This window comes from Oreochromis niloticus, unplaced genomic scaffold (assembly GCF_001858045.2).
Source record: "Oreochromis niloticus isolate F11D_XX unplaced genomic scaffold, O_niloticus_UMD_NMBU tig00003178_pilon, whole genome shotgun sequence".
Lineage (NCBI taxonomy): Eukaryota > Metazoa > Chordata > Actinopteri > Cichliformes > Cichlidae > Oreochromis > Oreochromis niloticus.
In genome coordinates, this window is record NW_020327803.1 from 34,941 (window position 1) to 62,273 (window position 27,333).

At 41.2% G+C, this 27,333-nt stretch overlaps 1 protein-coding gene across 1 annotated transcript; it reads left to right on the forward strand.

Moving 5' to 3' along the window:
* dedd (death effector domain containing) lies at positions 1-14,272 on the forward strand. The gene is made up of 5 exons (XM_005466106.3): positions 1-344; positions 3,092-3,723; positions 6,961-7,065; positions 7,168-7,305; positions 11,618-14,272. Exons 2-5 carry the CDS (start codon positions 3,159-3,161, stop codon positions 12,022-12,024), a joined length of 1,215 nt encoding a protein of 404 aa, XP_005466163.1. The 5' UTR covers positions 1-344; positions 3,092-3,158; the 3' UTR covers positions 12,025-14,272.
* The last annotated feature ends 13,061 nt before the right edge of the window (positions 14,273-27,333 follow it).

Sequence of the window (27,333 nt, forward strand, 5' to 3'; positions counted from 1 at the left end):
AGTACCCCGAACACCGGAACTGAACTGATCATTGAACTGGAAGTTCTTTCATTTTAGCTGAAGACTGAAAATTGTTTCCTTATTTTCCCACGGTGTCAGGCTGAAGACCAAAACCATTAAACGAACTCGTATCCGAAACTCACCCTGAAAGCAGCAGTGCCGCATGTTAATAGGGTGGAAACCTATGTCTTTAACAAATATCGTGCAGTTGACCAAAACATTAAACGTAGCTAAACTTGTTTTCTACCTTCAAAGAAGCGTTGCTATTACATCCCGAGAAGCTAACTTACCGTTAGCTGCCTACTGAAGTTTGATAGCTTCCGACTCATCAGGACACATTAAAGGTAACATAAATGTATCTTTGATAATTATGTATATCTTTTGTTTCGTTGCAATTTTTTACTGATGTTATTACTGTAGGTGACGTTACAGCTTACATGAAATCATGACTAAATCGATGAGGAGTCACAACAAATAACGTAATTCATAAAGATCGGTGTAGCATTGTATTACGTAATCTTTACATATTAGTGGTTATTAAGCTAGAGAACAATAACAGGGATGTGGCAATCATACGAAAAAAACTGCAGTTTCTTTAAATCTATTTAAATGTAGTTAGCTTTCTAGCTAACTTCCGTTTGGTACGTGGCTAGCTGTTAACCTGTTTTGTGGTTTGCTACACAGATGGAAGTGGTTCTTGTTTATTTTATTTTAGAAACTACTCAAGTGAGCTGGGCTCGTGAATGTATATAAATGCTAACAAGGCTTTGAATTAGAGTCGCCACAACATTAGCAGACAGTTTCGTAACTGGCTAGTGATTTACAATGCTTGTTGTTTTCGCAGGCATTGGGACGGTGATGAAACGGGCATTTATATTGACATTTTACTTGCATTCAGTCTGAATGTTCCCAAAATCCAGTATGGAATTTAATTGTCATTAAAGTGGACATGAAACAGTACATGTATTTTGGGTGTTTGGGGGTGTGATATACTCTGTCAGAAACCTTTTTCCTTGTTTTGGATTAGAAATTCTCATCTCACATTATCTCACCTAGTGGATTACTTGATAGTATAGGCGAGGAAAAGTGAACATCAGATGTAAATGAAGGAGTCTGTGACATGAAAAATGTATGAAACCTCTAATAAACAAAGGGAAGAACAAACAACACAACATGTAGCATCTAAATAATTCAACCTTTTGTAAAAGTATAAAAGTTAAACTTTATTATCTTGTCCACATCCACAAAGAGTCGATGTTTGCAGAATATGCCCAATCACAAGTGTTAGCAAAGCACATATTTTGTAAATGAAGAGTGAACTGTAGTGTAAAATATTAGGAGAGGAAATAAATGTAGATCAAATGCATTATACAGTTTAAGTGCAAGATATCTGCTGCAGCCCAGGGAGCGGTATGAGATGGCTGCTGTACAGAGTCCATGGTATTAAAAACTGTTGTCATTAATGTGTGTACATTAAAGGCCCTTTCACATAGGACGCGACATGTGCTGTGCTGACAGCTAGCTAGAGTGTAGGACCCAAAATGTGTGTTGTGCTGGCCGCTGTGCTCTGCTTGTACGTCTTTTTCTTTGCGGCCGCTTTACATGTACTAGATGCATCTGCTCCTCGTCATTTTAAAACATCTGCTTTGTATCCTCTATGAGAGTTTGTGTTGTAATATGTTCACATTTTTAATTAAAAGAATGCATTGGTCATTCATAAAGAAGAACGCTTCTATCCCCAGAACCATTGAAAGGAATGACTTAAAGACTCTGGAGTCAAAACATTTACTGAACTCAGAAACACAAAGAGTTTGTTTTCCTTCCTTGTGTAGTTGAACTTAGCGCAGATGTAGGTGTGAAGGTACTTTGCAGCATGCAGTGGTGAAAGTTCAACTGGTTTGAATTTTGACTGCGGTATGCACAAGTACTCGCTGGCACGATTGTGCTGTGCTTTGCTTGGCACAGTGGGAAACGTTATTGCCCGGCGCAAGCGTTAGAAATGACTAGGTTTCAGAGCGCAGCACTGCGTGTACCACGTCCTGTGTGAGACATCAGCAAGGCTGGAAAAGACTGAGCAGTATCTTCATTTGGAAAAAAAATCTCACTATAATTACGGGCTTGGGCACATATCAGTTTTCATTTTCTTGTCCAGTTTGTGTTGACTGTGTTGTGCTTGGGAGTGTTCATTACTTTACTTGAGGCACTCAGTTTCTCCATCTTTAAGTTGCTTTTATGACAGATTTACTCACTGCTGATACTGAGGGTGAAAGAGGGGCAAGACGCTCAGGAGTGAGCATTTGAGGGAATTATTGTTATACATGACACAAACTGCTTTTACAAAATAGAACGACTTAGTAAAAAGCTAAAAGTAATTCACATTTATACAACATAAAGCAAATTACTCATATTTTCAGAAAAACCCAACTTTTTATTTGCAACATTGATCTTATTCAGAGATAATAAAGACTTACTTGCTGTGTTATGTTGGCGCACTGTTCTGTTTCTCTAAATATCCTAGTTCATTGAACTGTTATTAGCATTGGAAATTAGCACCAGTCATTGCCCAAATGCAGGTTAAGTGGTGTGTAAATTTGAACAGTGCACAAACCTGCTAGTCTTCTCTAAATGCTGTTATGCGATTCGAGCAGATACTAAAATGTAATGTCGTCATACTGCGTGCCACCGATTGGCTGGTCAGTAGCGTCACCCGGTCTCGTTCGTGAAAATTAAAACTGTCATTTTTGATACCCAGAAACGGGGGAATGGTTATAAAAAAGCAACGCCGTAGTCCCCGAGTCTGACAAAAGGCCACAGACTGAGCAGCAGGCTTCTTTTTTTTTCTTTTTTTTTTTTTTTTACACACACAAAAAGCAAGATAGTGGCTGGTTAAATGTTTGAGTGGCTGATACATTTTAATTTCCACCCCTGACTGTAATAATGAAATGCCTTCTCAAAAGTAAGATGTGAGTGATCCTATTTGTTTGTTTGTATCATGTTAACTTTTGGTTATTTATGTTTATGTTCACTAACGGTAAGCTTTCTCAGAAGTGCTTGAAAATTTATGTCTTTGTTTCTTACTCTCTATTTGTAGTTCATCAATTGATTGGAAGGAGGAGTTGCAGGGATTCTCGCATCCCTCATCACCATTGGCCCCTGAGATGACATCACAACAACCTCAACTCCCTAATGCTCTTATACCTCCCCAGCTTGCTCAGAACTCCAATGCTCAGCAGATCCGACCTCACATTCACCCGAATCAGCTGGAGTCGAGTCAGAGCAGTGCAAATGCTGGGCTTCTTGAACATAGGCCTCTGACAGGCAGACCAGGCTGCCCTGGTGCTTTAGCCACTACGGGGGAGTTGGTCAACAGGAATGTTTCTGTTTCCTCCACCAACTCTAGCTTGACCAGAAGAGATGGGGGCTTCGAACCATGGCCCGAAGAAGCAGTGGATAACTCCCATGGGCTGTACTCACTCCACCGTATGTTTGACATAGTTGGAGCCCAGCTAACACATCGGGATGTAAGGGTACTGTCATTCCTGTTTGTTGATGTGATTGACGAGTATGAGCGAGGTGGCATCAGGAGTGGAAGAGATTTTCTGCTGGCGTTAGAGCGCCAGGGCCGCTGTGATGAGACAAACTTCAGACATGTGCTGCAGCTTCTAAGGATTATCACCCGCCATGACCTTTTGCCTTATGTCACACTCAGGAAACGGCAGGCCGGTGAGTTAATCACAAAGTCATCACAACGTGCACACTAAACTCTGCATACATAGCTGATAACATTTCTAGCTTTTGTAGTTTTTTTTAAAAACTTTGCAATCTAACCAACTCGATGTGATCCTATAAATTACTACAAAAACTTGCACATTCATGCAGGAATTTACATTAAAGTGGTGTGAAGCAGGAAAATGGGAAAATATATGGATTTTATTTAGGCCGACGAGGGCCAAATTATTATAGGTAGACGGCTGGGTCAGAGCATCTCTAAAACTGCTGGTCTTGTGGGGTTTTCACAGTCTGCAGTAGGCACTATCTATCAAAAGTGATCCAAGGAAGAAACAGTGGTGAACTAAAAAAAAGAAAAAGCCAATTGCCAAAAACGTTGACGCTGCTCCTGATAGAAACGTGTCAGAATGCACAGTACATCACAGCTTGTTACTTATGGGGCTGCAGACCAGTCAGGGTGTCCATGCTGGCCTCGTCCACTGCTAAAGGTACCAACAGTGGCCAAGTAAGCATCAAAATTGGATCACGGAGGAATGGAAAGCTGTGCCTGGTCTGATGAATTGCCGTTTTGTTTACATCACATGTGCGTCTCCATCACTAATCTGGGGACCACCTGGCACCAGGATGCACTATGGTAAGAAGGCAAGCTGGCAGAGGCAGTGTGATGTTTGGGTAGTGTTCTGCTGGGAAACCTTAGGTCTTGTGGGTGTTACTTTGAGATATAACTTGAGCAGACCAATTCACTCCAGTTGGTTATATAGCACTAAGTCACAACAATAGTTGCCTCACGGTGTTTATATTGTAAGGTAAAGACCATACAATTAAACAGAGAAACCAAAAAAAAGATGACCTCCTATGAGCAAGCACTTTCTGATGGTGGTAAGGAAAAACTCCCCCTAAACAGGAAGTAACCTAACAGAACCAGGCCCAGGTAGGGGCAGCCATCTGCAACTCACCCCTGTGTTAGCTTAACGGTGCACTTAATCCAGGACTGACACTCTGCAGTCGATGTTTGGAGACAGGATGTTTGCCTGACGACCATACAGGAGCAGTAATGAGGCCTCAGGGAAGCACTTGCATGACTGTGTGCGTGTTGTGTGTTTTACTATGGGATAATGCTACTTAAGGCCCAATCTTACTTCATTTTGATTATTTAATATAAGTGTAAAAAATACATGGTATTTTTGATGTGGTGATTAAATAAGCTGTTCACTGAATGTACAGAAAATGCACTATATTTTGTTTTATATATATATATATATATGTATATATATATATATGTATATATGTATATATATATGTATATGTATATATATGTATATATGTATATATGTATATATGTATATGTATATATGTATATATGTATATGTATATATGTATATGTATATATATGTATATATGTATATGTATATGTATATATGTATATATATATATGTATGTATGTATATAGAGCGCAGTCCTGGGAACAGCTAAGATCTCTTAGCTGGGAACAGCTAAGATACTGCGCAGAGGCCCTCAAGCTCCCAGACCTCTGGTAGAGGACCCGAGCTTGAAGGATAAACCGCCCGCAGGGGCGAGATGGGTGTTTTTTTTATATATGTATATGTATATATATATATGTATATGTGTATATATATCATTATCGAGATAAGAAATTACTTTTGGTCATATTGCACAGCCCTAGCTCTAGTTTATAAAAAAGGAAAATTTAAAGTCTAATCTTAAAAGTAGAGAGGGTTTCTGTTTCCCAAATCCAAACTTGGAGCTGGTTCCACAGAAAAGAGGCCTGAAAGCTGAAGGTGCCGCCTCCCATTCTACTTTTAAATACTCTAGTGACTACAAGTAAACCAGCAGTCTGAGAACGCATTTTGTTGGGGGGATGCGGTACTATGAGGTACCATATCATCCTAAGACAATAATGGATTGCATTTATATAGCGCTTTTCTAGGCACCCAAAGCATTTTACAATTCCACTATTCATTCAAAATGGGACGTGAACTAACTAGTAATGCTAGTTTCAGATTTTTTTTCTGTTGCAAATATCATCTTTCTCTTTGCTTTCCCCTGCTAACACAATAGACACCATGGGGGAAAAAGTTAAGGGGACAATAAACAGTGAATGCAGTAATGTTAAACAGTAATACCCAATGCTGTAATTTAAGCTCTAGCTTCCAAAAAGAAAACAAAAACGATCTAGCAGTCAGAAATATCATCCAGTGTCACCGGCTCACTGACATGAACTTCAAGCCTTTTTACTTTTTACATTTTTTAACATGATGAAATGTTTCACTAATAGCTGCTGTTAAGTGTTTTTTTTTTATTATTTAATTCTGTTCCACTTTCATTCAAAGCCTTTATTTGTAACTAGGGCTGTGCGATATGACCAAAATCTCATATCCCGATATTAAGACATCTATCATCCGATAACGATATAAATCACAAAAATTTAACATTTTCTGTAAATTCTGTGAATGTCGAGCAGCTCGACTTGCGTGAAGTGTTTCCAGCTGGGCGTCACGTACCTGGAGTCGAGTATTTTAACTGATGCATGAAACGATACATTTTTAGACATAAGTGGTAACGGCCGCCGTTTTCTTTGTGAGTATTTATTACACAGCGTGCTGCGGGGAAAAGCCTGTTCTAACGTTTGAGTCTAAGGTTTATTTTTTAGCACCTGACGGCTCTTTTTTGCTTCTCATCTGTAAATACTCTGCATCTTTCACGTGATTCAGTTTATTTTGAAAAGTCTCAACAGGATCTTGAGCTTTATTGTGAAAGGTTTATGTGGAAAATAAACAAGCGGACACGAGGTGGTTTATACCGTCGTTGTTGCTAACGACAACGCATAAAAACAAGCGCTTGTCCGTCTGTAGTGTGGTTATATTAAATATAACAGAAAGAGAGAACTTTAAGAAATTAATATAGCCACTACAGTGACCATCAATGAAACGATAGACGTTTTTATATCGTCATCCGATATATATCGTTATATCGAACAGCCCTATTTGTAACCACGTTGCTTGGAGTAAAGACAGCATTCTAGAACAGTCACCTTATTTGTGTATTGTCTTAATGCAAACGTAAAAATGATACACATAAAGCTAATTTAATCCGTTCTTTACATAAATGTTGATTGTTGATGTCATCTTTGCTTAATGTGTGACTGATTTCTGTAGTTTGAAGAGGATTAGCTTTTGAAATAGAATAATATTAGAAATCATTTCTTTTCAGTGTGCCCAGACCCTGTTGATAAGTACCTGGAAGAGACATCAGTGCGTTATATATTACCAAGAGGAAGAGTACAGAACAAAGACACTGTACCATACAGAAGAACAGGTGGGTGCTGACATCTGAGTGCATGCTTATGTCTTCCTATTCACATTTTACAGTACGATTCAGATGACTAAAAAACATAATAAAAATAATGTTGTTTTCTAGGTCCCCAGCCAGTCATTTGTTGTTCCCCGTCAGCACCACACGTGGGTCCTGCACAAACAAAGCCAGCTCCTCCTGTACCAAACCGCAAACGGAAGAGAATTCATTCCTCGGCTGACTGCAGAGAGAAGCAAACATGCGGTAAGAAGAAACTGCATATATTGCGTTATCAGTGTTTTTATTCTGCGATCTTATGTGTGCGTATGTGCACATATACACCAAACATATCCGATCACAGCCCTGCGTCATTCTGGTCTTTTTTTTTTTTACACCTTGAAATGTATTATTTATGATCCCCCATCACAAACAGAATTAAGAAAGTGCCATTTCTCTTTTCAACTCATGGTGGCAGCACATGTGATCTATGTTGACCATATAAAACCTGTAGAATCACTGTGGCGATCACTATAAGGTCTCTTTGTGCTGGTTTTCATCTTTGCTTTGTGTTCATACCTAAATACTAAGAGAAAGAGCATGTGTGTCCTCATTAAAACAGGGATTTGTGTTGGTGTGTGGGGCTGCACGGCGTCAGCGCGTTAGCACGGTTAGCTCGTGAACGTGTTGATGCCGTGCAGCCCCTCGTACGGTGCGATCCGCGATAACTCGCTAACGAAGATTTGCCGCGTTAATGCGGTTATGGCGTTAACGTCATTTTAATGAGATTAACACTGACAGCAGTAATATATGTATATGTATATGTATAAAAAAATTACCCACTTGCCCCTGTGGGCGGTTAATCCTTCAAGCTCGGATCCTCTACCAGAGGTCTGGGAGCTTGAGGGTCCTGCGCAGTATCTTAGCTGTTCCCAGGACTGCGCTCTTCTGGACAGAGATCTCCGATGTTGTTCCTGGGATCTGCTGGAGCCACTCGCGTAGCTTGGGAGTCACCGCACCTAGTGCTCCGATTACCACTGGGACCACCGTCACCTTCACCCTCCACATCTTCTCGAGCTCTTCTCCAAGCCCTTGGTATTTCTCCAGCTTCTCGTGTTCCTTCTTTCTGATGTTGCTGTCATTCGGGACCGCTACATCGATCACTACGGCCGTCTTCTTCTGTTTGTCCACCACCACTATGTCCGGTTGGTTAGCCACCACCATTTTGTCCATCTGTATCTGGAAGTCCCACAGGATCTTAGCTCGGTCATTCTCCATCACCCTTGGGGGGCATCTCCCATGTTGACCTCAGGACTTCCAGGTTATACTCGGCACAGATGTTTCTGTATACCATGCCAGCCACTTGGTTATGGTGTTCCATGTATGTCCTGCCTGCTATCATCTTGCACCCTGCTGTTATGTGCTGGATTGTCTCAGGGACATCTTTACACAGCCTGCACCTGGGGTCTTGCCTGGTGTGATAGACCCCAGCCTCTATGGATCTTGTACTCAGAGCTTGTTCTTGTGCTGCCATGATTAGTGCCTCTGTGCTGTCTTTCAGTCCAGCTTTGTCCAGCCACTGGTAGGATTTCTGGGTATCAGCCACCTCCTCTATCTGCCGGTGGTACATACCGTGCAGGGGCCTGTCCTTCCATGATGGTTCCTCGCCTTCCTCCTCTTTCTTGGGTTTCTGCTGCCTGAGGTATTCACTGAGCACGCTGTCAGTTGGGGCCATCTTCGTGATGTATTCGTGGATGTTTCTTGTCTCATCCTGGACTGTGGTGCTGACACTCACCAGTCCCCGGCCTCCTTCCTTCCGCTTAGTGTACAGCCTCAGGGTGCTGGACTTGGGGTGAAACCCTCCATGCATGGTCAGGAGCTTTCTTGTCTTGATGTCAGTGGCTTCTATCTCCTGCTTTGGCCAGCTTATTATCCCAGCAGGGTACCTGATCACGGGCAGGGCGTAGGTGTTGATAGCCCGGATCTTGTTTTTACTGTTTAGCTGACTCCTCAGGACTTGCCTGACCCTCTGCAGGTACTTGGTGGTTGCAGCTTTCCTAGCGGCCTCTTTATGGTTCCCATTCGCCTGCGGGATCCCCAGGTACTTGTAGCTGTCCTTGATGTCTGCATGTTCTTCTGTATTCGATCCTCAGTTCTGACTTCCCTCTCTTTGTTATCACCCGACTACACTTCTCCAGTCCGAACGACATTCCGATGTCATTGCTGTATATCCTGGTGGTGTGGATCAGTGAATCGATGTCTCGTTCTCGATATGTATATATATATGTGTGTGTGTGTGTGTGTGTGTGTGTGTGTGTATATATGTGTGCACAGAGGCACTAATCATGGCAGCACAAGAACAAGCTCTGAGTACAAGATCCATAGAGGCTGGGGTCTATCACACCAGGCAAGACCCCAGGTGCAGGCTGTGTAAAGATGCCCCTGAGACAATCCAGCACATAACAGCAGGGTGCAAGATGCTAGCAGGCAAGGCATACATGGAACGCCATAACCAAGTGGCCGGCATAGTATACAGGAACATCTGTGCCGAGTATAACCTGGAAGTCCCAAGGTCAAAATGGGAGATGCCCCCAAGGGTGGTGGAGAATGACCGAGCTAAGATCCTGTGGGACTTCCAGATACAGACGGACAAAATGGTGGTGGCTAACCAACCGGACATAGTGGTGGTAGACAAACAGAAGAAGACGGCCGTAGTGATCGATGTAGCGATCCCGAATGACAGCAGTGTCAGGAAGAAGGAACACGAGAAGCTGGAGAAATACCAAGGGCTTGGAGAAGAGCTCGAGAGGATGTGGAGGGTGAAGGTAACGGTGGTCCCCGTGGTAATCGGAGCACTAGGTGCGGTGACTCCCAAGCTAGGCGAGTGGCTCCAGCAGATCCCGGGAACAACATCGGACATCTCTGTCCAGAAGAGCGCAGTCCTGGGAACAGCTAAGATACTGCGCAGGACCCTCAAGCTCCCAGGCCTCTGGTAGAGGACCCAAACTTGAAGGATAAACCACCCGCAGGGGCGTGCTGGGTGTTTTATAACCCCACTTTGCAGTTATTTATTTGTAAAAAATGTTTGGAATCATGTTTGATTTTCGTTCCACTTCTCACGTGTACACCACTTTGTATTGGTCTTTCATGTGGAATTCCAATAATATTGATTCATGTTTGTGGCTGTAATGTGACAAAATGTGGAAAAGTTCAAGGGGGCCGAATACTTTTGCAAGCCACTGTATATATATATATATATATATATTATTTCTTTAACTGTTTACAACATTCTACACTTTTGAATAGTTGACAGACAGAACACAATGTTGTTTTTATGTGAAGCATAAAAATGACAAATACAGAGAATCTGTCATTTGACTATTGCTTATCTAAGGCTGAAGTCTTTCTTTTTCCCAGCCACAACCTGCCAGTTTATGACAAATTAATACTTCACCACATGTTCATTAGACTACACAGCCATAGCCTTTCTTACCATAGCATAATTGGGAGTCTGAATATTCATCAGTGCGTGCACAGGGGTACCACAACCTTACAATCTTCCTCACTTTCATTTTGGTTTCATTATTCTTTAGTTGTAGTGTGAAATAATCTACTCAGTGAGATATTGTGGGCAGACAAACAAAACACAGCATTTCTAAAATAAAGCAAGTTTTTGGTTGTACAAAACAGCCTTTTTTTAATAACAATCCTATTCAAATAAATCGAATCGCAATGCTTTATTGACAGATCTGATGTAGAATAACAAATAATAATTTCTGTTTTGCTTTCATTAATGAAAATGACAAAAAGTATTGCTTTAACCAATTCATTAGGTTTTTAAGGCAGTTTAACAAGAACCACAGTGAATATCATACGAAAATAAATCTTGATGTCATCAGCAAAACGATGAAAAGACAGATTATTTTTCCTCAAAAGCAAACCTAATGGGCCCAAAATAGACCCTTGAGGTACACTGCAAGAGGGCAAAGGCAAAATTTAACAGAGAAACTTCTGTCATTTAGACTTTAAATCAATCCAAAGATTCACCTTTAATGTCCACACAGTTCAAAGAGATAAAAGAGTAGAAATAAAGCAGTGTTTTGTATTAACTAAAATAGTGCAGTTAGTTTTACAACCGAAAGGCATGCTCTCGATGAACTACCTTTTATTTTTATTTTTTTTCATTTAGCCTTGTTGCTTATTATTGCCATTTGCCTGTCAGAACGTAACATTTTAGGTGGGGTATATTTAAATAAACTACACAAATATAGTTTATGAGCTCTGTAGCTCTCAATTTACTACAAATTGCACTGAACAGAAAAAAGCATGCTGTAATTTTCAGTTGATATGACTGCTGCCTTTAGGAGTGTTGCTTTATTTGGTATATCAGGAAGGGTATAATATAGAAGCGATGTGTGAGTTTTAAGCATATCTTCTGTTGTTTGGGGGGTTTTTTTAAACACTGTAATGATTGAATTAATCATTATCTTGTACAACATTTACAAGACAATTATTGACAAAGTTGTCCAGAATACTTTGACAGTCTCTTGTTTTTTGTGTTTTTGTTCAACCCTTTCAGATATTCGTCTACGAGTTCGTGCTGAGTACTGCCAGCATGAATCTGCACTTCAGGGCAACGTCTTCTCCAACAAGCAAGAGGCAGTGGAGCGGCAATTTGAGCGCTTCAACCAGGCCAACACTATCCTAAAATCGCGAGACTTGGGCTCCATCATCTGTGACATCAAATTTTCTGAGCTCACCTACTTGGATGCCTTCTGGAGGGACTACATCAATGGATCATTGTTAGAGGCCCTCAAAGGGGTCTTTATCACAGATTCCCTAAAACAGGCTGTAGGCCACGAGGCTATAAAACTGTTAGTCAATGTTGATGAGGAGGACTACCAAGCTGGTCGACGCAAACTGCTCCGTAATTTGGTCACAAGTGGAGGAAGCTCAGCAGTGGGTAACAAAGACTCTGTATCTTAGAAACATTCTCCAGGTGGTAGGGAGTAGAGTGAGATGTGATTGTTGTTTAAGGTGCCTGAAAGGAACTGAAGAACTTCCAGCCAACCCCATTAAATATTTGAGAACTAAGTTCATATGTTATCTACTTGGCATCCCTTTCCATAGCATGTACAGAGAAATGGAACTGTGTTGGCAAAAACAAAGGGGTGATGCAAACAAGTTGGTATTATTGTTCATTTTCTTCAAGGATGGAATCAAACAAGTGCATTGAATTTAACCAATTTCTTGTTTGTGGTATGTTAGCTCAGCTCATTTAAAACTTTTAACCTAAAGATACTGTTCAATCCTGTTTTAAGGTGAAGTTATTTTGAATGCAGGAAACACTTAATTCTCACAAGTTACTCCCAGTGGGAGATGTACTTATTTTTAGACTTGTTTTGTGTTTTTTTTCCCCAGGTTTTTCCAGGTAGATTACAAATTGTTTGGCATACCCAATGAGAGAATGTTCTGTGAACACTTTTGCAAAGATCAAGCTTCTCTTTCCCTGTCACCTTTACTGTGCCTGGCATTCTCTAACATATTCTGTCTGCCAACAGCTGTGAATTCAAATTCAGTTGTAAAGTCACTGCCAGTTTATGGAAACAATGTAAGAGAATAATTCTAATGTGTTCAATTATTTCCAGTGAGAAATGGACTTTTGTGGTGTTCTTAATATGTATGGATTTGAAAGTGTGTCAGTTCCTTTGTCACCCTGTACCTACTTGCTGTGTTAACTATGAAGCAAGACTGATGTTGAATAAATTTTATAACGACACTAAACACAAATCTGTAAAACAGCAGGGAAATTCACACCAGTATGTGCAGCCACGTCAGTAGGTGCAGGAAGCAAGATGCCAGACCAAAGTGATGTGGGTGACAGAGAGTCAGTGATTGTCTGTGATTGGTTACAAATCTCTCATCTAGCTTTAGCTTTAGAATTGGTATAAAGAGCAATCTTTTCTATGGATACAACATGAGCGTGTAGTTAAACTTGTCTCCTCTAATAGTGGTACAGGCAGGTGTTGAAATAACATCACATCTCATTTCATCCCATCCCTTAAAAGAGCAGTTGTCACAGGTATGGTAACTTTCAAACAGAAAATAAAGTGTAAAAAATAGCACTGTAGAAGCCAAAATAATATAATAGCAAGATGTAAAGCATGTTGATCCTCCACAATTTAAGTTGCACAATTATATGCTTCTAGTGGTAGGAGGCTTTCACAGTGTAACATGAAACTAATAATGGATGGGTGCCTATGAAAACCACATGTGGCCCCCCGCCCCTAAAATTATAACCACTTGTTATGTTTAATAAATCCAAGTGTAAGACAGGACTAAGAATGTATCAATGTCTGACATATACATGCCCTTTCATAATGCCAAACTATACTTCACTAGTTTCAAAGTAGGCCCTATTTCTTGCAATGACATGTAATGTTAATGTTAGTGTTCACCATCAAATGTTGATGTGCAGAATCATCTTTTTGGATGCAGTTCATCAGGATAAATGACTAATTGACATTGATGTCAGGCCAATGCGAGCTCAGTTAGAAAATGTGTAATAGCAGCATATCAAGGATGAAGTAGATCGGAGACTGAATATCATTTCAGTACGTACTGTTACTTGGAACACCAATCTGTAATTCTGCTATTTTACATTTTCCTTTGTTTTTCTGTATGCCTACCCTAAAATCTCCTACGACATGAACAGGCCAGTACTCAAGAGAAGCAAATGTGTACTGTGTAATCAGCAAACTATGTTTTTAATGCAGTTGTTCACTTTCCAGCTTAATATTTTCTCTTAATGCATTACAAATATGCATTTTTTTTGTCAAATGTTGTAATGAAATTTTACTTGTGTTAAAAATGTAACTGAATCTTGTCTAGCTTCTCATCAGTTAGTTAAATGGTGACCTGAATTTAGCATTTGGTTTTATGTAACCTTATAAAAATTCCGTGTGTTTTTATTATGATTTTCATCCTAGGAAAGAAAGAAATAAAAGCCCCGTATTGTGTTGGCCATAATGGCATCTTTTGGGACATATCAGAACATGCAAGTTTGACAGGCCACTGTGAATGATATAGAAGAGGCATACATTTTATATTTTTATCCAGTGGAATTTCATGTCAAGGTTAAAAGTTCATATCTAGGAAATAGGTAGGTGTATGTTGATTGTATGTTATGGTAGTTGTTAAATCCAGCTTTTACATTAAATTGCATGCAACCTGTTATGGTGTCAGTGTTTCAAGTCACAATGTAACCATTTTGTAAATATTTTTGTGGGTCACATTTTTTTACTTCAGTTTTGCATTTCTTTCAGAAAATAGACCTGTAGAAAGTTTTGATTTTACATGGCACTACATATATTACAAAAAATAATAATAATCCAAACTCGCCCCTGAAGGCGGTCTTTATCCTTCGATCATGGGTCCTGTATTAGAGGCCTGGGAGTTTGAGGGTCTTGTGCAATAATTTTGCTGTTGCTAGGACTGCATTCTTCTGGACAGAGATCTCAGATGTCAGTCCCTGAATCTGCTTGAACCACTCGCACAGTTTGGTCACTGCCCCAAGTAATCTGATTACCACAGGGACTACTGTTGCCTTCACCCTCGACATCTTCTCGAGCTGCTGTCTTGGCCCTTGGTTTTTCTTGAGCTACAGCCGTCTTCCTCTGCTTGTCCACTTCTACCACTACCACTATTCCTCATGGTTCATGGCTCCCATTTGCCTGTGGGATTCCAAGGTACATGTAGCTACCTTCAATGTCTGCCTTCTGATACTAAATGGCAAATTGTACTGGTTCTTATATAGTACTTTTCTACTCTATGTGTCCAACTCTTCATGCTTGAGAGTTTTGAACATTGTTGTTATGTGTTGTGTCCTTCAGCCCATTATGCTCTTCCAGTATTTCTGCATCTCCAGCCTTGGTGGGACTGTTCTCATATTGTCCCCTGCCACTGAGAGTACACCTTGGATGGTTCAGTGGAGAACATCTGGCTTTTTGACCTGGCTTCTATGGCTCTGGTGTACACTACCAGTCAAAAGTTTGGACACACTTTCTGATTTAAAGGTTTTTCTTTATTTGTACTAGTTTCTACATTGTAGATACCGAAGACATCAAATATATGAAGCAAGATATATGGAATTATGTAACAAAGAAAACATTTATAAATAACTCTAAATATGTCATATTTTAGACAGAGCTCCAGTAGCAGACACATCTCTACATCAGCTGTTTAGAGGAGACTGTGAATCAGGCCTTTATGGTCAAATAGCTGCTAAGAAACCACGACTAAGGAAAAGCAACAAGCAGAAGAGATTTGTTTGGGCCAAGAAACACAAGGAATGGACATTAGACCAGTGGAAATGTGTGCTTTGGTCTGATGAGTCTTTGTCTTTGTGTGATGAAGAAAAGGTGAACTGATGGTGTCTACATGCATGGTTCCCACTGTGAAGCATGGAGGAGGAGGTGTGATGGTGTGTGTCAAAACTGAAGGCACACTGAACCATCATGACTACCACAGCATCCTGTAGAGACATGCCATCCCATCCATGTTGTGTTTAGTTGGACCATCATTGATTTTCCAACAGGACAACCACCCCAAACCCTCCAGGCTGTGTCAGGGCTATCTGACCAAAAAGGAGAGTGATGGAGTGCTGCACCAGATGACCTGGCCTCCACAGTCACCTGACCTAAACCCAGTGGAGATGGTTTGGGATGAGATGGAGTGCAGAGTGAAGACAAAGGGGCAACAGGTGCTCAGCATCTCTGGGAACTCCTTCAATACTGTTGGAAAGCATTTCAGGTGACGACCTCATGAAGCTCATGGAGAGAATGCCGAGAGTGCAAAGAATCGGAAATATAAAACATGTTTTGAGTTATTTCACACTTATATGTGTTCATTCATTGTTTTGATGCCTTCAGTGAGAATGTACAATGTGAATAGTCATGAAAATCAAGGAAAACTATTAAATGAGAAGCTGTGTCCAAAATTTTGACTTGTAGTGTACCTCTTAAGGTGGCTGCCCAAGGCGGCTGGTTAACTTGCCTCTGTGCTGATTTGATCCTGGCCTGTAGTCTCCTTCTCCATGGAAGGTCATACTCTTTGTGACTGTCTCAGTGATCACTGTTGCTGTGGTGTAGATCAGCTAGTGGGTTTTAGTGATGGTGGCAGAAGAGATTAATAATAATTATAAACATAATAATAATAAAGAGAGGGGCTGAGCTGTCAACTGATCACCACCTGGTGGTGAGTTGGATCAGGTGGCGGGGGAGGACGCTGGACAGACCCGGTGCACCTAAACGCGTAGTGAGGGTGTGCTGGGAACGTCTAGCAGAGGCCCCAGTCTGCGAGATCTTCAACTCACACCTCCGGCAGAGCTTCAACAGCATTCCGAGGGAGAATGGGGACATTGAGTCTGAATGGACCATGTTCAGCGTCTCCATCGCCGAAGCTGCTGCATTGAGCTGTGGCCGCAAGGTGGTTGGTGCCTGCCGTAGTGGTAATCCCCGAACCAAATGGTGGACACCAGAGGTGAAGGGAGCCACCAAGCTGAAGAAGGAGTCCTATCGGGCTTAGTTAGCCTGTGGGACTCCGGAGGCAGCCGACAGGTATCGACAGGCCAAGCGGAATGCGGCTTGGGCAGTGGCTGAAGCAAAAACTCGGGTGTGGGAGGAGTTCGGAGAGGCCATGGAAAAAGACTTTCGGACTGCCTCGAAGAGATTCTGGCAAACCGTCAGGCGTCTCAGGAGGGGAAAGCGGTGCTCTACCTGCACTGTGTATAGTGCTGGCGGAGCGCTGCTGACGTCGACTGAGAAAATTGTCAGGCGGTGGAAGGAATACTTCGAGGACCTCCTTAATCCCACTGACACGTCTTCCGAGGAGGAAGCAGAGTCTGGGGATGAGGGGAATGACCCGCCAATTTCCGGGGCGAGGTCACTGAGGCAGTTAAACAACTCCTTGGTGGCAGAGCCCCTGGTGTTGATGAGGTCCGCCCCGAGTTCCTGAAGGCTCTGGATGTTGTAGGGCTGTCCTGGTTGACACGCCTCTACAATGTTGCGTGGAGATCAGGGGCAGTACCCCTGGACTGGCAGACCGGGGTGGTGGTCCCCATCTTTAAGAAGGGAGACTGGAGGGTGTGTTCCAACTACAGGGGGATCACACTCCTCAGCCTCCCTGGGAAAGTCTATGCTAGGGTGCTGGAAAGGAGAGTTCGTCCGTTAGTCGAACCTCGGATACAGGAGGAACAATGCGGTTTTCGTCCTGGTCGCGGAACACTGGACCAGCTCTTTATCCTCTCAAGGATACTTGAGGGTGCATGGGAGTTTGCCCAACCAGTCTACATGTGTTTTGTGGACTTGGAGAAGGCATTCGACCGTGTCCCTCGGGGTGTCCTGTGGGAGGTGTTGCGGGAGTATGGGGTGTCTGGCCCATTGCTACGGGCCATTCGATCCCTATACAACCGTTGCAAGAGTTTGGTTCGCATTGCCGGCAATAAGTCGGACTCGTTCCCGGTGGGTGATGGGCTCCGCCAGGGCTGCCCTTTGTCACCGGTTCTGTTCATAATTTTTATGGACAGGATTTCTAGGCGCAGCCAAGTGGCGGAGGGCTTTCACTTCGGTGGCCTCAGAATCTCATCTCTGCTTTTTGCGGATGATGTTCTGTTGGCTTCATCGGGTGAAGGCCTCCAGCTCACACTGGAGCGGTTCGCAGCCGAGTGTGAAGCAGCGGGAATGAGGATCAGCACCTCCAAATCTGAGGCCATGGTTCTCAGCCGGAAAAGGGTGGAGTGCCCACTCCGGGTCGGGGATGAGTTCCTGCCCCAAGTGGAGGAGTTCAAGTATCTCGGGGTCTTGTTCGCGAGTGATGGGAGAAGGGAGCCGGAGATCGACAGACGGATTGGTGCTGCGGCTGCAGTGATGCGGACGCTGCACCGGTCCGTCGTGGTGAAGAGGGAGCTGAGTGTAAAAGCGAAGCTCTCAATTTACCGGTCGATCTACGTCCCTACCCTCACCTATGGCCACGAGCTGTGGGTAGTGACCGAAAGAACGAGATCGCGGATACAAGCGGCAGAAATGAGCTTCCTCCGAAGGGTGGCTGGGCTCTCCCTTAGAGATAGGGTGAGAAGTTCGGCCATCCGGGAGGGGCTCAGAGTAGAGCCGCTGCTCCTCCACATCGAAAGGAGCCAGTTGAGGTGGTTCGGGCATCTGACAAGGATGCCTCCTGGGCGCCTCCTGGGTGAGGTGTTCCGAGCATGTCCCACCGGGAGGAGGCCCCGGGGCAGACCCAGGACACGCTGGAGAGATTATATCTCTCGGCTGGCCTGGGAACGCCTTGGTATTCCCCCGGATAAGCTGGAGGAGGTGGCTGGGGAGAGGGAGGTCTGGGCTTCTCTGCTTAGGCTGCTGCCCCCGCGACCCGGCCTCGGATAAAGCGGATGAAGATGGATGGATGGATGGAACATAATAATAATAATGATAATAATAATATATTTTATTTAAAAGCGCTTTCCAAGACACCCAAGGACAATGTTCCCTCTAAGCTGCGCACGTGCGCAATTGCGCACTGCTGGCACGGTCTCTGCGCACAGAAAATCTGCGTTGCACACAAAAAAAATCTAACCTGAATTGAAATTAAAATTAAAACTTTAACAATTCTGTTTTGCAGTGTTAGTCAGTGAGTGACTGGCTGCTCCTGTATGGGATTAGAACGATGCCACCTTATCCTATAGTCCAGCCAATAATGCGATTCACATTCGTATATACGCAGCCAATCAACATCGTTGACAGGCTATGACAGCATCCTTATGTGCCGTGTAGAATTACAGGGATTATTTCACATAACCATCATCTTTATTATTGCATTAATTATCATTTCATCCAAGCATTTATTGAAGTTGCTGGCATTATGTTATAATTTGTATTACAGGGGTTATCATAATCACATATTAACATGTTTATTACAGGTGCAGTTATAACCACTTTAAATCGTTGAGTTAAATCTATAATCTTAAAAGCTTATATGCTGAGTATATTGTTACAGTAAAATAGTAGCTGAGCAAAGGCCTGAATCTATTCAGCTTCTTGTTGCATTTGAGTTTGCCTAGCAACAGGTGACGGAAGGAGGACAAGTCCATGGGGACCTCAAAGGCCTGAGATCATGTTTGGAAGAGGATGCCAGAAAGGGGAACTCCTGTCTCTGCATTTATCTCTTAAAATTGATTATTGTCTGTAGAAGAGGCAAAGAATGTTCTTAAGATGCAAATTATGTGCTTGTAAACGCAAGAGGGGGCGTTATAATACCCTGATGTTATAAAAGCAATCTGAAGTGTATTTTTGGACGGGGATTTACAACTGATGTTTTCCAGTGTACGTCTCCCCACGCTGCGTGTATTCATTAAAATCAATTGTTTGACCGACCTCTTCTGGACCATCATTGTTTTACTCTCGTCCTCAATTTCGAACCCGTAACAGCCGACACCGGTGTTTTAGCTAGCAAAGCGGCGTGGCTGATGTGCAGTGAAGCCACATTAATGACAACGTGTACAACCATGAGATGTGAGCAGGACAGACGGAACAATTGACGGAAAAAGTGTGGACTTTATACCAGTTTTTAAATTGTGTTGATAGGCCACGTAAAACCAGAGTTATGCAGGGGCGGATCTAGAGAAATTTTTTTAGGGTGGCAAAGAAATCAAATGGGGTGGCAAAATCAAGGCTTTTTTTTCAAACACATATGCAGGTGGTTACATATGGTTAAAATAATTCAAATGCAGTACGTATACACGTTTTTCATATAAATATAGTCTATAACTTAATTATTGTCTGTAGCCCACATAATTACACACTTTAGTTACATAAAACATGTGAGTTTTGATGTTATGTACTGTATAGCCTGTATAATAAATAAATATGTAGCCCAATAAGTATAAAATCCAGAAAGCTACACAACATGGGGCGGTTCATTTACAAACACACGTCTAACTTAAGTTTCACACAGTTTTTTGTTAGAAATCAATCACGTTGTTTGATGCTTAAATTACACAAAATGTCAGAAATCTGCACTGTCATGAACAAAAATTTAAACCTAATTTTTCATGATTTGTTGGATTAACCCACTGAGGTCTGAAATACAACCGGCCGTTTTTGACTCCATTTGAGTTTACGTTTGTGTTTCACCCTGACATTGTTTCATTTTATTTTTTTCCCCTTGCCTTGTTTGGTATCATTCTTTTCAGCTCAACTGAATTTAGATTATTTTTTTTCACTGACATACTGCATTAGTATTACTGATCTGAAATCACACAAAGAACTTTAAATCCTAGTAGTATTTTTTTACTGTAAAAAAAACAGACATGTTGAGTAAATTTTTATAACTTGAAATGCAAATATAAAATGTACATTTTGTAAACATATACAACTATTTCTCTAAAAATGCAGCCAATACACCTGCCGTTTTTTTCATTTTGTGCAACCATTTCAAAATATTACTAAAACTAAAATGAGAGAACAATCAGGTGTCGCAATAAGATGCCCCACAAATGATGTGTGCCAGTAAAAAACAAAGGTTTCCACCAAAAGACAGAACAGCACAGGGATAAATCTGCAGCCTGACAACAGGAGGTGTATCACTCTACTTAGTGACAGTGTTTAAGTTGCAAATGTGCCTTAGTGACATTCATCATTGCCCTCACCATTGACTGTAGAAAACATGGACGACGCCACAGCTCCCCAAAAATGAAGCCAAAACGTCTCTATCGCCCCCTGGTGTCTGGCTGCAGTATAGGTCATAAACCCCGCCTCCTCCATGTTAGCGGATGGGACTGGGGTCAGACTAAAATAAATTTATTCTCCTTAGATATTTTTTTTCCAAAGATTCTTTCTTTTGTTATCAATAGTTCTCATCATGCTGATTGATGTCCAAGGGGTCTCCTTTCCCATAAGTTTTATTCTAATTCCTACCGCGGTGATGTTAAATTGGGGTGAAACGTCATCATAACAGCTTTGACTGGCAGCTGCAGTCACGGAGAAACTTGCGTATCTCTGTTCGGGAATAGCAGATAGAGCGTAGGCTCTGAGAGGAGGGCCAGCGTTTACGCTACGAAAACACGACCGAGTGTTTTAACCTGACAGCCTGAGGTGTTCTTCAGTAAACTGGACTACCTGACAGTAGGACCCGAGGCCCCGCTGCACTTTTTCGGTAAGTTAATCGTGTTTGTAAGCTAATCCGTAACTACTGTCCTTAGCTATGTCCTGAGACCTAGCTAGCTAAAATGAGCACTCGGCTGTCAGGGTTCGTTTAGCTAATCTGTGCAGGTGAATGAATTTACTAAAGAAATCAAGAGAAACGTTCCGGGCTACTCAGTCACTAATTACTGTTACTGTACTTTTATTACAAGTATTATACTGTAAAAGCATCAGGCTGCACCCTGCTGCAGCTCCTGTGCAGAACTGAATATTAAATATATGCAAACAACAGCATGTTTTCAGTCTCTTGCCACATCTGTAAAGACAGTAACATTTTTTTAAAAGCTTGTACTTCAGTAACTCCTCATTAATCAGCAACTACGGATTAAAGTACTGTAGTGTACTGTAATACTGAAAAAAATGTAAGAGAAGAACTTCAGATCCTGAGTGTGTGAGGACAGAAGAATCAGCTTCATTTCAATTTTGAGGGATAAAATTTATATCTGAGTTTGATGGTTCTGTTCTCTTTGTGATTACAGGGGCTGCCCTCAGATTCAGACCTCAGCACCACCCAGTGACAGCAGACAGATCATCCAACATGTTAACTGCAAAATGAACTGATGAAAACAGTGCAAAGGTTAAAGTACCACATGTGCTGTAGTGAAAGCTGCAGCTTTATTGATAAAGTTAAAGACAAAAAAACAAAAGGATTAATCACTCATGTAACTGTGTCACTATATATCAGCATTAACAGGACCTCAGTTTGGTGTTTCACAAAGCTGCTGATCTCAGACCTGCACAGCTTCCGTTTTAAACACTTGATGTACTCAGCTGCATGAAGAGCATGTGAGATTTTCTCTGGCACAATTAAATAAAACCTGATGAAGGTCAAAGGTCGTCACTTGTATGTTGAACTACAAACTTGTCATCTGGAATTCTTTCACAGTTTTTTGCAGATAGTGTGTTATTTACTATAAGTGATTCAGAGTTATTCATACCAGAGTAACCACAGAGGATCATATATTTTTAAATATATAACTTTCTACAGGACTGAATATAATATCTTTATGTAAAAGTCTGGAGCCTCTGGGGAGTATCCGAGTATTTATAACATTACACAAACCAAAGGTCTCCATCACAGTGTTCATGAAATGCTGGGTTTATCCATCTCCTGGATCGGGCCTACGGAGGAGTGCTGAAGATTTCCCTGTGAGGGAGCTGCTGGTGAAGATCATGAGTCCTGCTTGATCTATGCAATGAGCTTCAGTCTTCCTGGTGTTTCTTAAATGATGCCTCTTTCAGTGGGTCAACAGAACTTCTGGCACAGGACAGCTGTGATGAAAGAAAAGGAAGAAGTTTCTCCAAACCTCTGGACCCAGGAAACCCAGCTTGGTCCTGGTGGTCTCCCTCACTAGTTTCTCTCCAGGGTGAATGTAGCTGTTGATATAATATGGACTCTATTATTAAATGAAAAGAACAAATTAGACTACATTACTGAAACCTTCTGCTGATGTTTTTAAAGTCTCCATGTTACCAGGCTGTAGAGGGCTCTGAAGATTAAACAGTTTTAGATCCATTACACTCAGTCTTATGTTAAAATCTCAAAGGACAGCATTATATTTTTGATATTAACAGTAACTCTGGGCTTCTGTAGAGTGTGCAGATGATCTCATCGCTGTCTAAAAATGGATAAAAACAAACATAAGAAGTGCTGAATCCTTCAATAACACAGACTATTAGAGTAGCAGGTGTGTAGCATCGCTAACTAGCTAGCAACAAGCCTCCAACACAGCGCGTATGCTAGCGGCTAATCTAGCAAACGAATTAACAACAGAGTGATTTTAGAACTATAAGATGATAAGCTGTGCGTCTTTTTTTATAACAGTGACATGGTTGTATTTACCTTAATTAAAGGAGTCGTCAGTCGCGGTAAACCAGCAAAAAAACTCGAGCAGCCGGGCTACGTAAAAAGTGTAGAGGGGCGTGTTTGCGGTCATGTCCAGCGGGTGTGTGGGCGGGAGCGTTACACAGTCGCTCCACCTCAAGTCACTACTGCGCAGACTCTGGCTCCAAATTTGCAAGATGGCAGCCTCCACAAGCGGGATATTTTGGCTTCATTTTTGCACAATGGTAGGAGGCGGGGTCGCGTCGTCCATGTTTTCTACAGTCAATGGCCCTCACTGACACACAAAACAAAACGACTACACAACAGAACAACTACACAAGACAACACAACACACTAACTGTACACTCCACACTAAACGTCTCAAATCTCCCACATCTAAAAACTCTCTCGCTCGCTCGCTGCCGTTACCATCACTCTAAAAACTCTCCCCTCTCCCTAAACAACCAAATCCCACGTGTTGACTTTTTTTTAAATTGGTTGACATGGTCCATTTTTCCACCGATAGGAAAGAGGTGGCTTCTTTTCCTTTCTTTACTGTTTTCGCGCTGTCCTTAGAAAACGCTTAAAACACACACACACATAAAAAACGTGACGACAGTATTTAGAAAAAAGCGTGGATTATATATATATTATCATAACTCTGGATTTACTGGCCTGTAATTAAAATTTAAAAACTTTGAAGTCCGAACTTTCAATGTGGGCTGAAATAGAGACTCAGCGTGGCTGCAGCTTGTTGCTATGTCAGCTTAAAATAGTCATGTGATTTGGAGGTGCAGCGTGTCCGTGGACCACAGAGGGTTAATAACACTCACCTTCCTTCAATTTCCAGAGTGTAACATCCAGCCACCTGTGTAAAAAGCGAAATTCCCATGGTGTTGTTCAAAATGTGCTCTGGCACAATCATAAGCATCGCTTGCTACTGAAAACAAGAAAAAAGCCGGTCGCTATGGGCTGAACCATTTATTAATGGTGGAGGGGGGGGGGACACTATGCAGTATATTCAGTTTTAGCATTTATATTCACTGTTGACTGTAACTACGCTCAAACTGTTAATGCTATCTTATTTTAATAAACAACACTGTCATATGCAAAACTGGGGTGGCAGTTGGGGTGGCAAGGGATCATTTTAGGGTGGCACTTGCCACCCCATGCCACCCTTCTAGATCTGCCCCTGGAGTTATGATAAAAATATCTGCAATGTTTGGTTTTCTTCCTGAATACTATCGTTATTTATATTTACTGCGGGAAGAAACGGTAAAAACGGCGTTTTATAAGGAAAACGCTCGAAAGCACTCTCCGCCTGTGAGCAAAAACAAAACCAAAAAACCCCCCACCCTTTCCTATTGGTCGAAAAAAGTACCATGTCGACCAGTCAAAAAATGATATGGCAACGTGGCATCTAGTTGTTAAGAAACGGGGGGAAGTTTTAGGAGTGACGGCGGTGTTCTGAGATGTGAGAGATTTGAGACATTTAGCGCAAATCTTGTGTAGTTAGTGTGTAGTTAGTGTGTAGTGTAGTCAATAGTTTTGTTGTGTGTGTAGGAACAATGAGGCGGCTGCTGAATGTTACAGGTGTTACAGGAGTGATACATCTCCTGTTGTCAGGCCTGCAGGTATCAGGCTGTTGTTCTCTTTTATCTCATAGTGGACAGAAATTATTTTTTGGAGTGGCACAAATAATTTGTGTGGCATCAGATTTGATGCAGAACAGCTGATTGTTCTGTAAATAGTTTGAAATGTTTATTTAAAAATGCCTTGGCTGCATTAAAAAAAATAAATAGCTGCAAAAAACTTTGTTGTTTGCCAAACTGAGTTACTTTTTTGAAGTAGTAACTATACAATTAATTGCCCAGCATTGGTCATTATATGCTGTATTTGGCAGACAGAGAGTTACAGGACTCTCCCAGACCACAGACTCATAATACAAGTCAGAGCTTTATAAAAAAAAAAAGAAAAAAAGAAAGAAAGTTGTGTTTTCAAAATTGGAGTTCAAGTTATTTTTACTTCCAATAGTGTTAACTTACTACACAGGTCATGAACAGGATTTTTTAAATTTTCATTGTAAGTGGGCTAAAGCAGTTAATTAAAAGTAGTCTAACATAAATGTAAATGCTGTAATTTGATTATTTTAATAAACCATGTAACTTGGATGGATTCGATGCTGGCGTGACCATAGTGCACACGTCTGATGTCGCTCACAGTGGTCCAAGGGACTGCTCAGGGAGTTTGTGTGTTCGCTCAGACACATGAAAAATTAGAGGGAACATTGCCCAAGGACACTTAACAATAGAATAAAATACATAAAACAAAACAAAATGAAGAACAATAAAAAAAAAAAGTTAAAATAAAGAAGCAATTAGTTCACAGTGAACATGCAGATTTGAACAGCAGTTCAACAGGGCATTTTATAATTTAGTGAAAATATTTATTTTTGTTTTATTTTGTAGAAATAGAGGTTCCTGACAACGTCAAAAAGCCTTGATACAATAAACAAATGTATGTGATTTTTTTATGCATTTGAAATTTAAAATGGGTCGGTGCCGACCCTAACACGAGAGGAGGGTAAAATGTAGTATTTCTGCCAAATCCTTTTATTTCTGCCAAATCATGGTATTTGTGCTTAAAAACAGTATCTGTGCCAAATCATAGTATTTGTGCTTAAAAACAGTATTTGTGCCAAATCATAATATATCTGTTATGTTATAGTATTACTACTATGTCGTAGATTTTCTGTTAGGTTATAGTATATGTGCTGAATATAGTATATGTGCCAAATCACAGTATGTTTACCAAATCATAGTATTTGTGTTAAAACATAGTATTTCTGCAGAATTGTAGTATTTGTTCAAAAACATAGTGTTTCAACAAAATCACGGTATTTCTGCAATGATCTAGTATTTGAGCTAAATCATAGAATATCTGCAAAATCATAGTATGTCTGTTGTGTTATAGTATTACTACTAAGTCATAGTATTTCTGCTTTGTTATAGTATTTGTGCTAAAATGTAGTATTTCTGCCAAATCACAGTATTACTATTATTTCATAGTATTTGAGCGACATTACAGTATTTCTGCTATCTTATAGTACTTGTACTCAATTTTAGTATTTGTGCAAGATCCGAAAACTGCTGTTCAAACGCTGTCCATCTAGTCTGACTGAGCTGGAGCTGTTTTGCAAAGAAGAATGAGCAAGGATTTCAGTCTCTAGATGTGCAAAGCTGGTAGAGACATACCCTAAAAGACTGGCAGCTGTAACTGCAGCAAAAGGTGGTTCTACAAAGTATTGACTCAGGGGGCTGAATAATTACGCACACCCCACTTTTCAGTTATTTATTTGTAAAAAATGTTTGGAAACATGTATGATTTTCGTTCCACTTCTCACGTGTACACCACTTTGTATTGGTCTTTCACGTGGAATTCCAATAAAATTGATTTATGTTTGTGGCTGTAATGTGACAAGATGTGGAAAAGTTCAAGGGGGCCGAATACTTTTGCAAGCCACTGTAGTATATCTGTCAAATCATAGTATTTATACCAAATCATAGTATTTGTGTAAAAACATATTATTTCTGTCATATTATAGTATTTGTGTAAAAACATAGAATGTCTGCACAACCATCGTATATTGGTTATGTTATAGTATTACTACTAAGGCATAGTATTTCTGCCAATTCGTAGTAATTGTACTAAATCATAGTACTTATGCCAAATCATAGTATTTGTTGCAAATCACAGTATTCCTTCAAAATCATAGTATTACTGCAATTTCATAGTATTTGAGCGAAATCATAGTGTATTTGCAAAAACATACTCTGTCTGCAAAATACTTTGTGCTACTTCTGCAAAATCATAGTATTTGTTGCAAATCATAGTATTTCTCTAAATCATAGTATTTCATTTAAATCTCAGTAATTGTGCTAAAATGCAGTATTATTGCCAAATCACAGTATTTGTACCAAATCATAGTATTTCTGCTAAATCATAGTATGTCTGCAAAATAGAAGTATAACTGTTATGTTATTGTCAAGATTCGGCTGTGTGGCAGGCAGGAAGTGGACCCAAACGCAAGCTCACAGAGGCAGGAATGAACTCAAAACACAGCTTTATTGCTGGAGGGAAACGGTGAAACAAACTGATAAACTACACTGGGAAACAATACACTGGTACACAGGGAAACACACGGCCATGAATGAGGGA

Excerpts from the sequence above, each read along its gene's own strand:
- dedd (XM_005466106.3), top strand. The coding sequence starts at position 3,159 with ATGACATCACAACAACCTCAACTCCCTAATGCTCTTATACCTCCCCAG. Across the intron at positions 3,724-6,960 it reads ACTCAGGAAACGGCAGGCCG|TGTGCCCAGACCCTGTTGAT; the intron begins GTGAGTTAATCA and ends ATTTCTTTTCAG. Across the intron at positions 7,306-11,617 it reads CAGAGAGAAGCAAACATGCG|ATATTCGTCTACGAGTTCGT; the intron begins GTAAGAAGAAAC and ends CAACCCTTTCAG.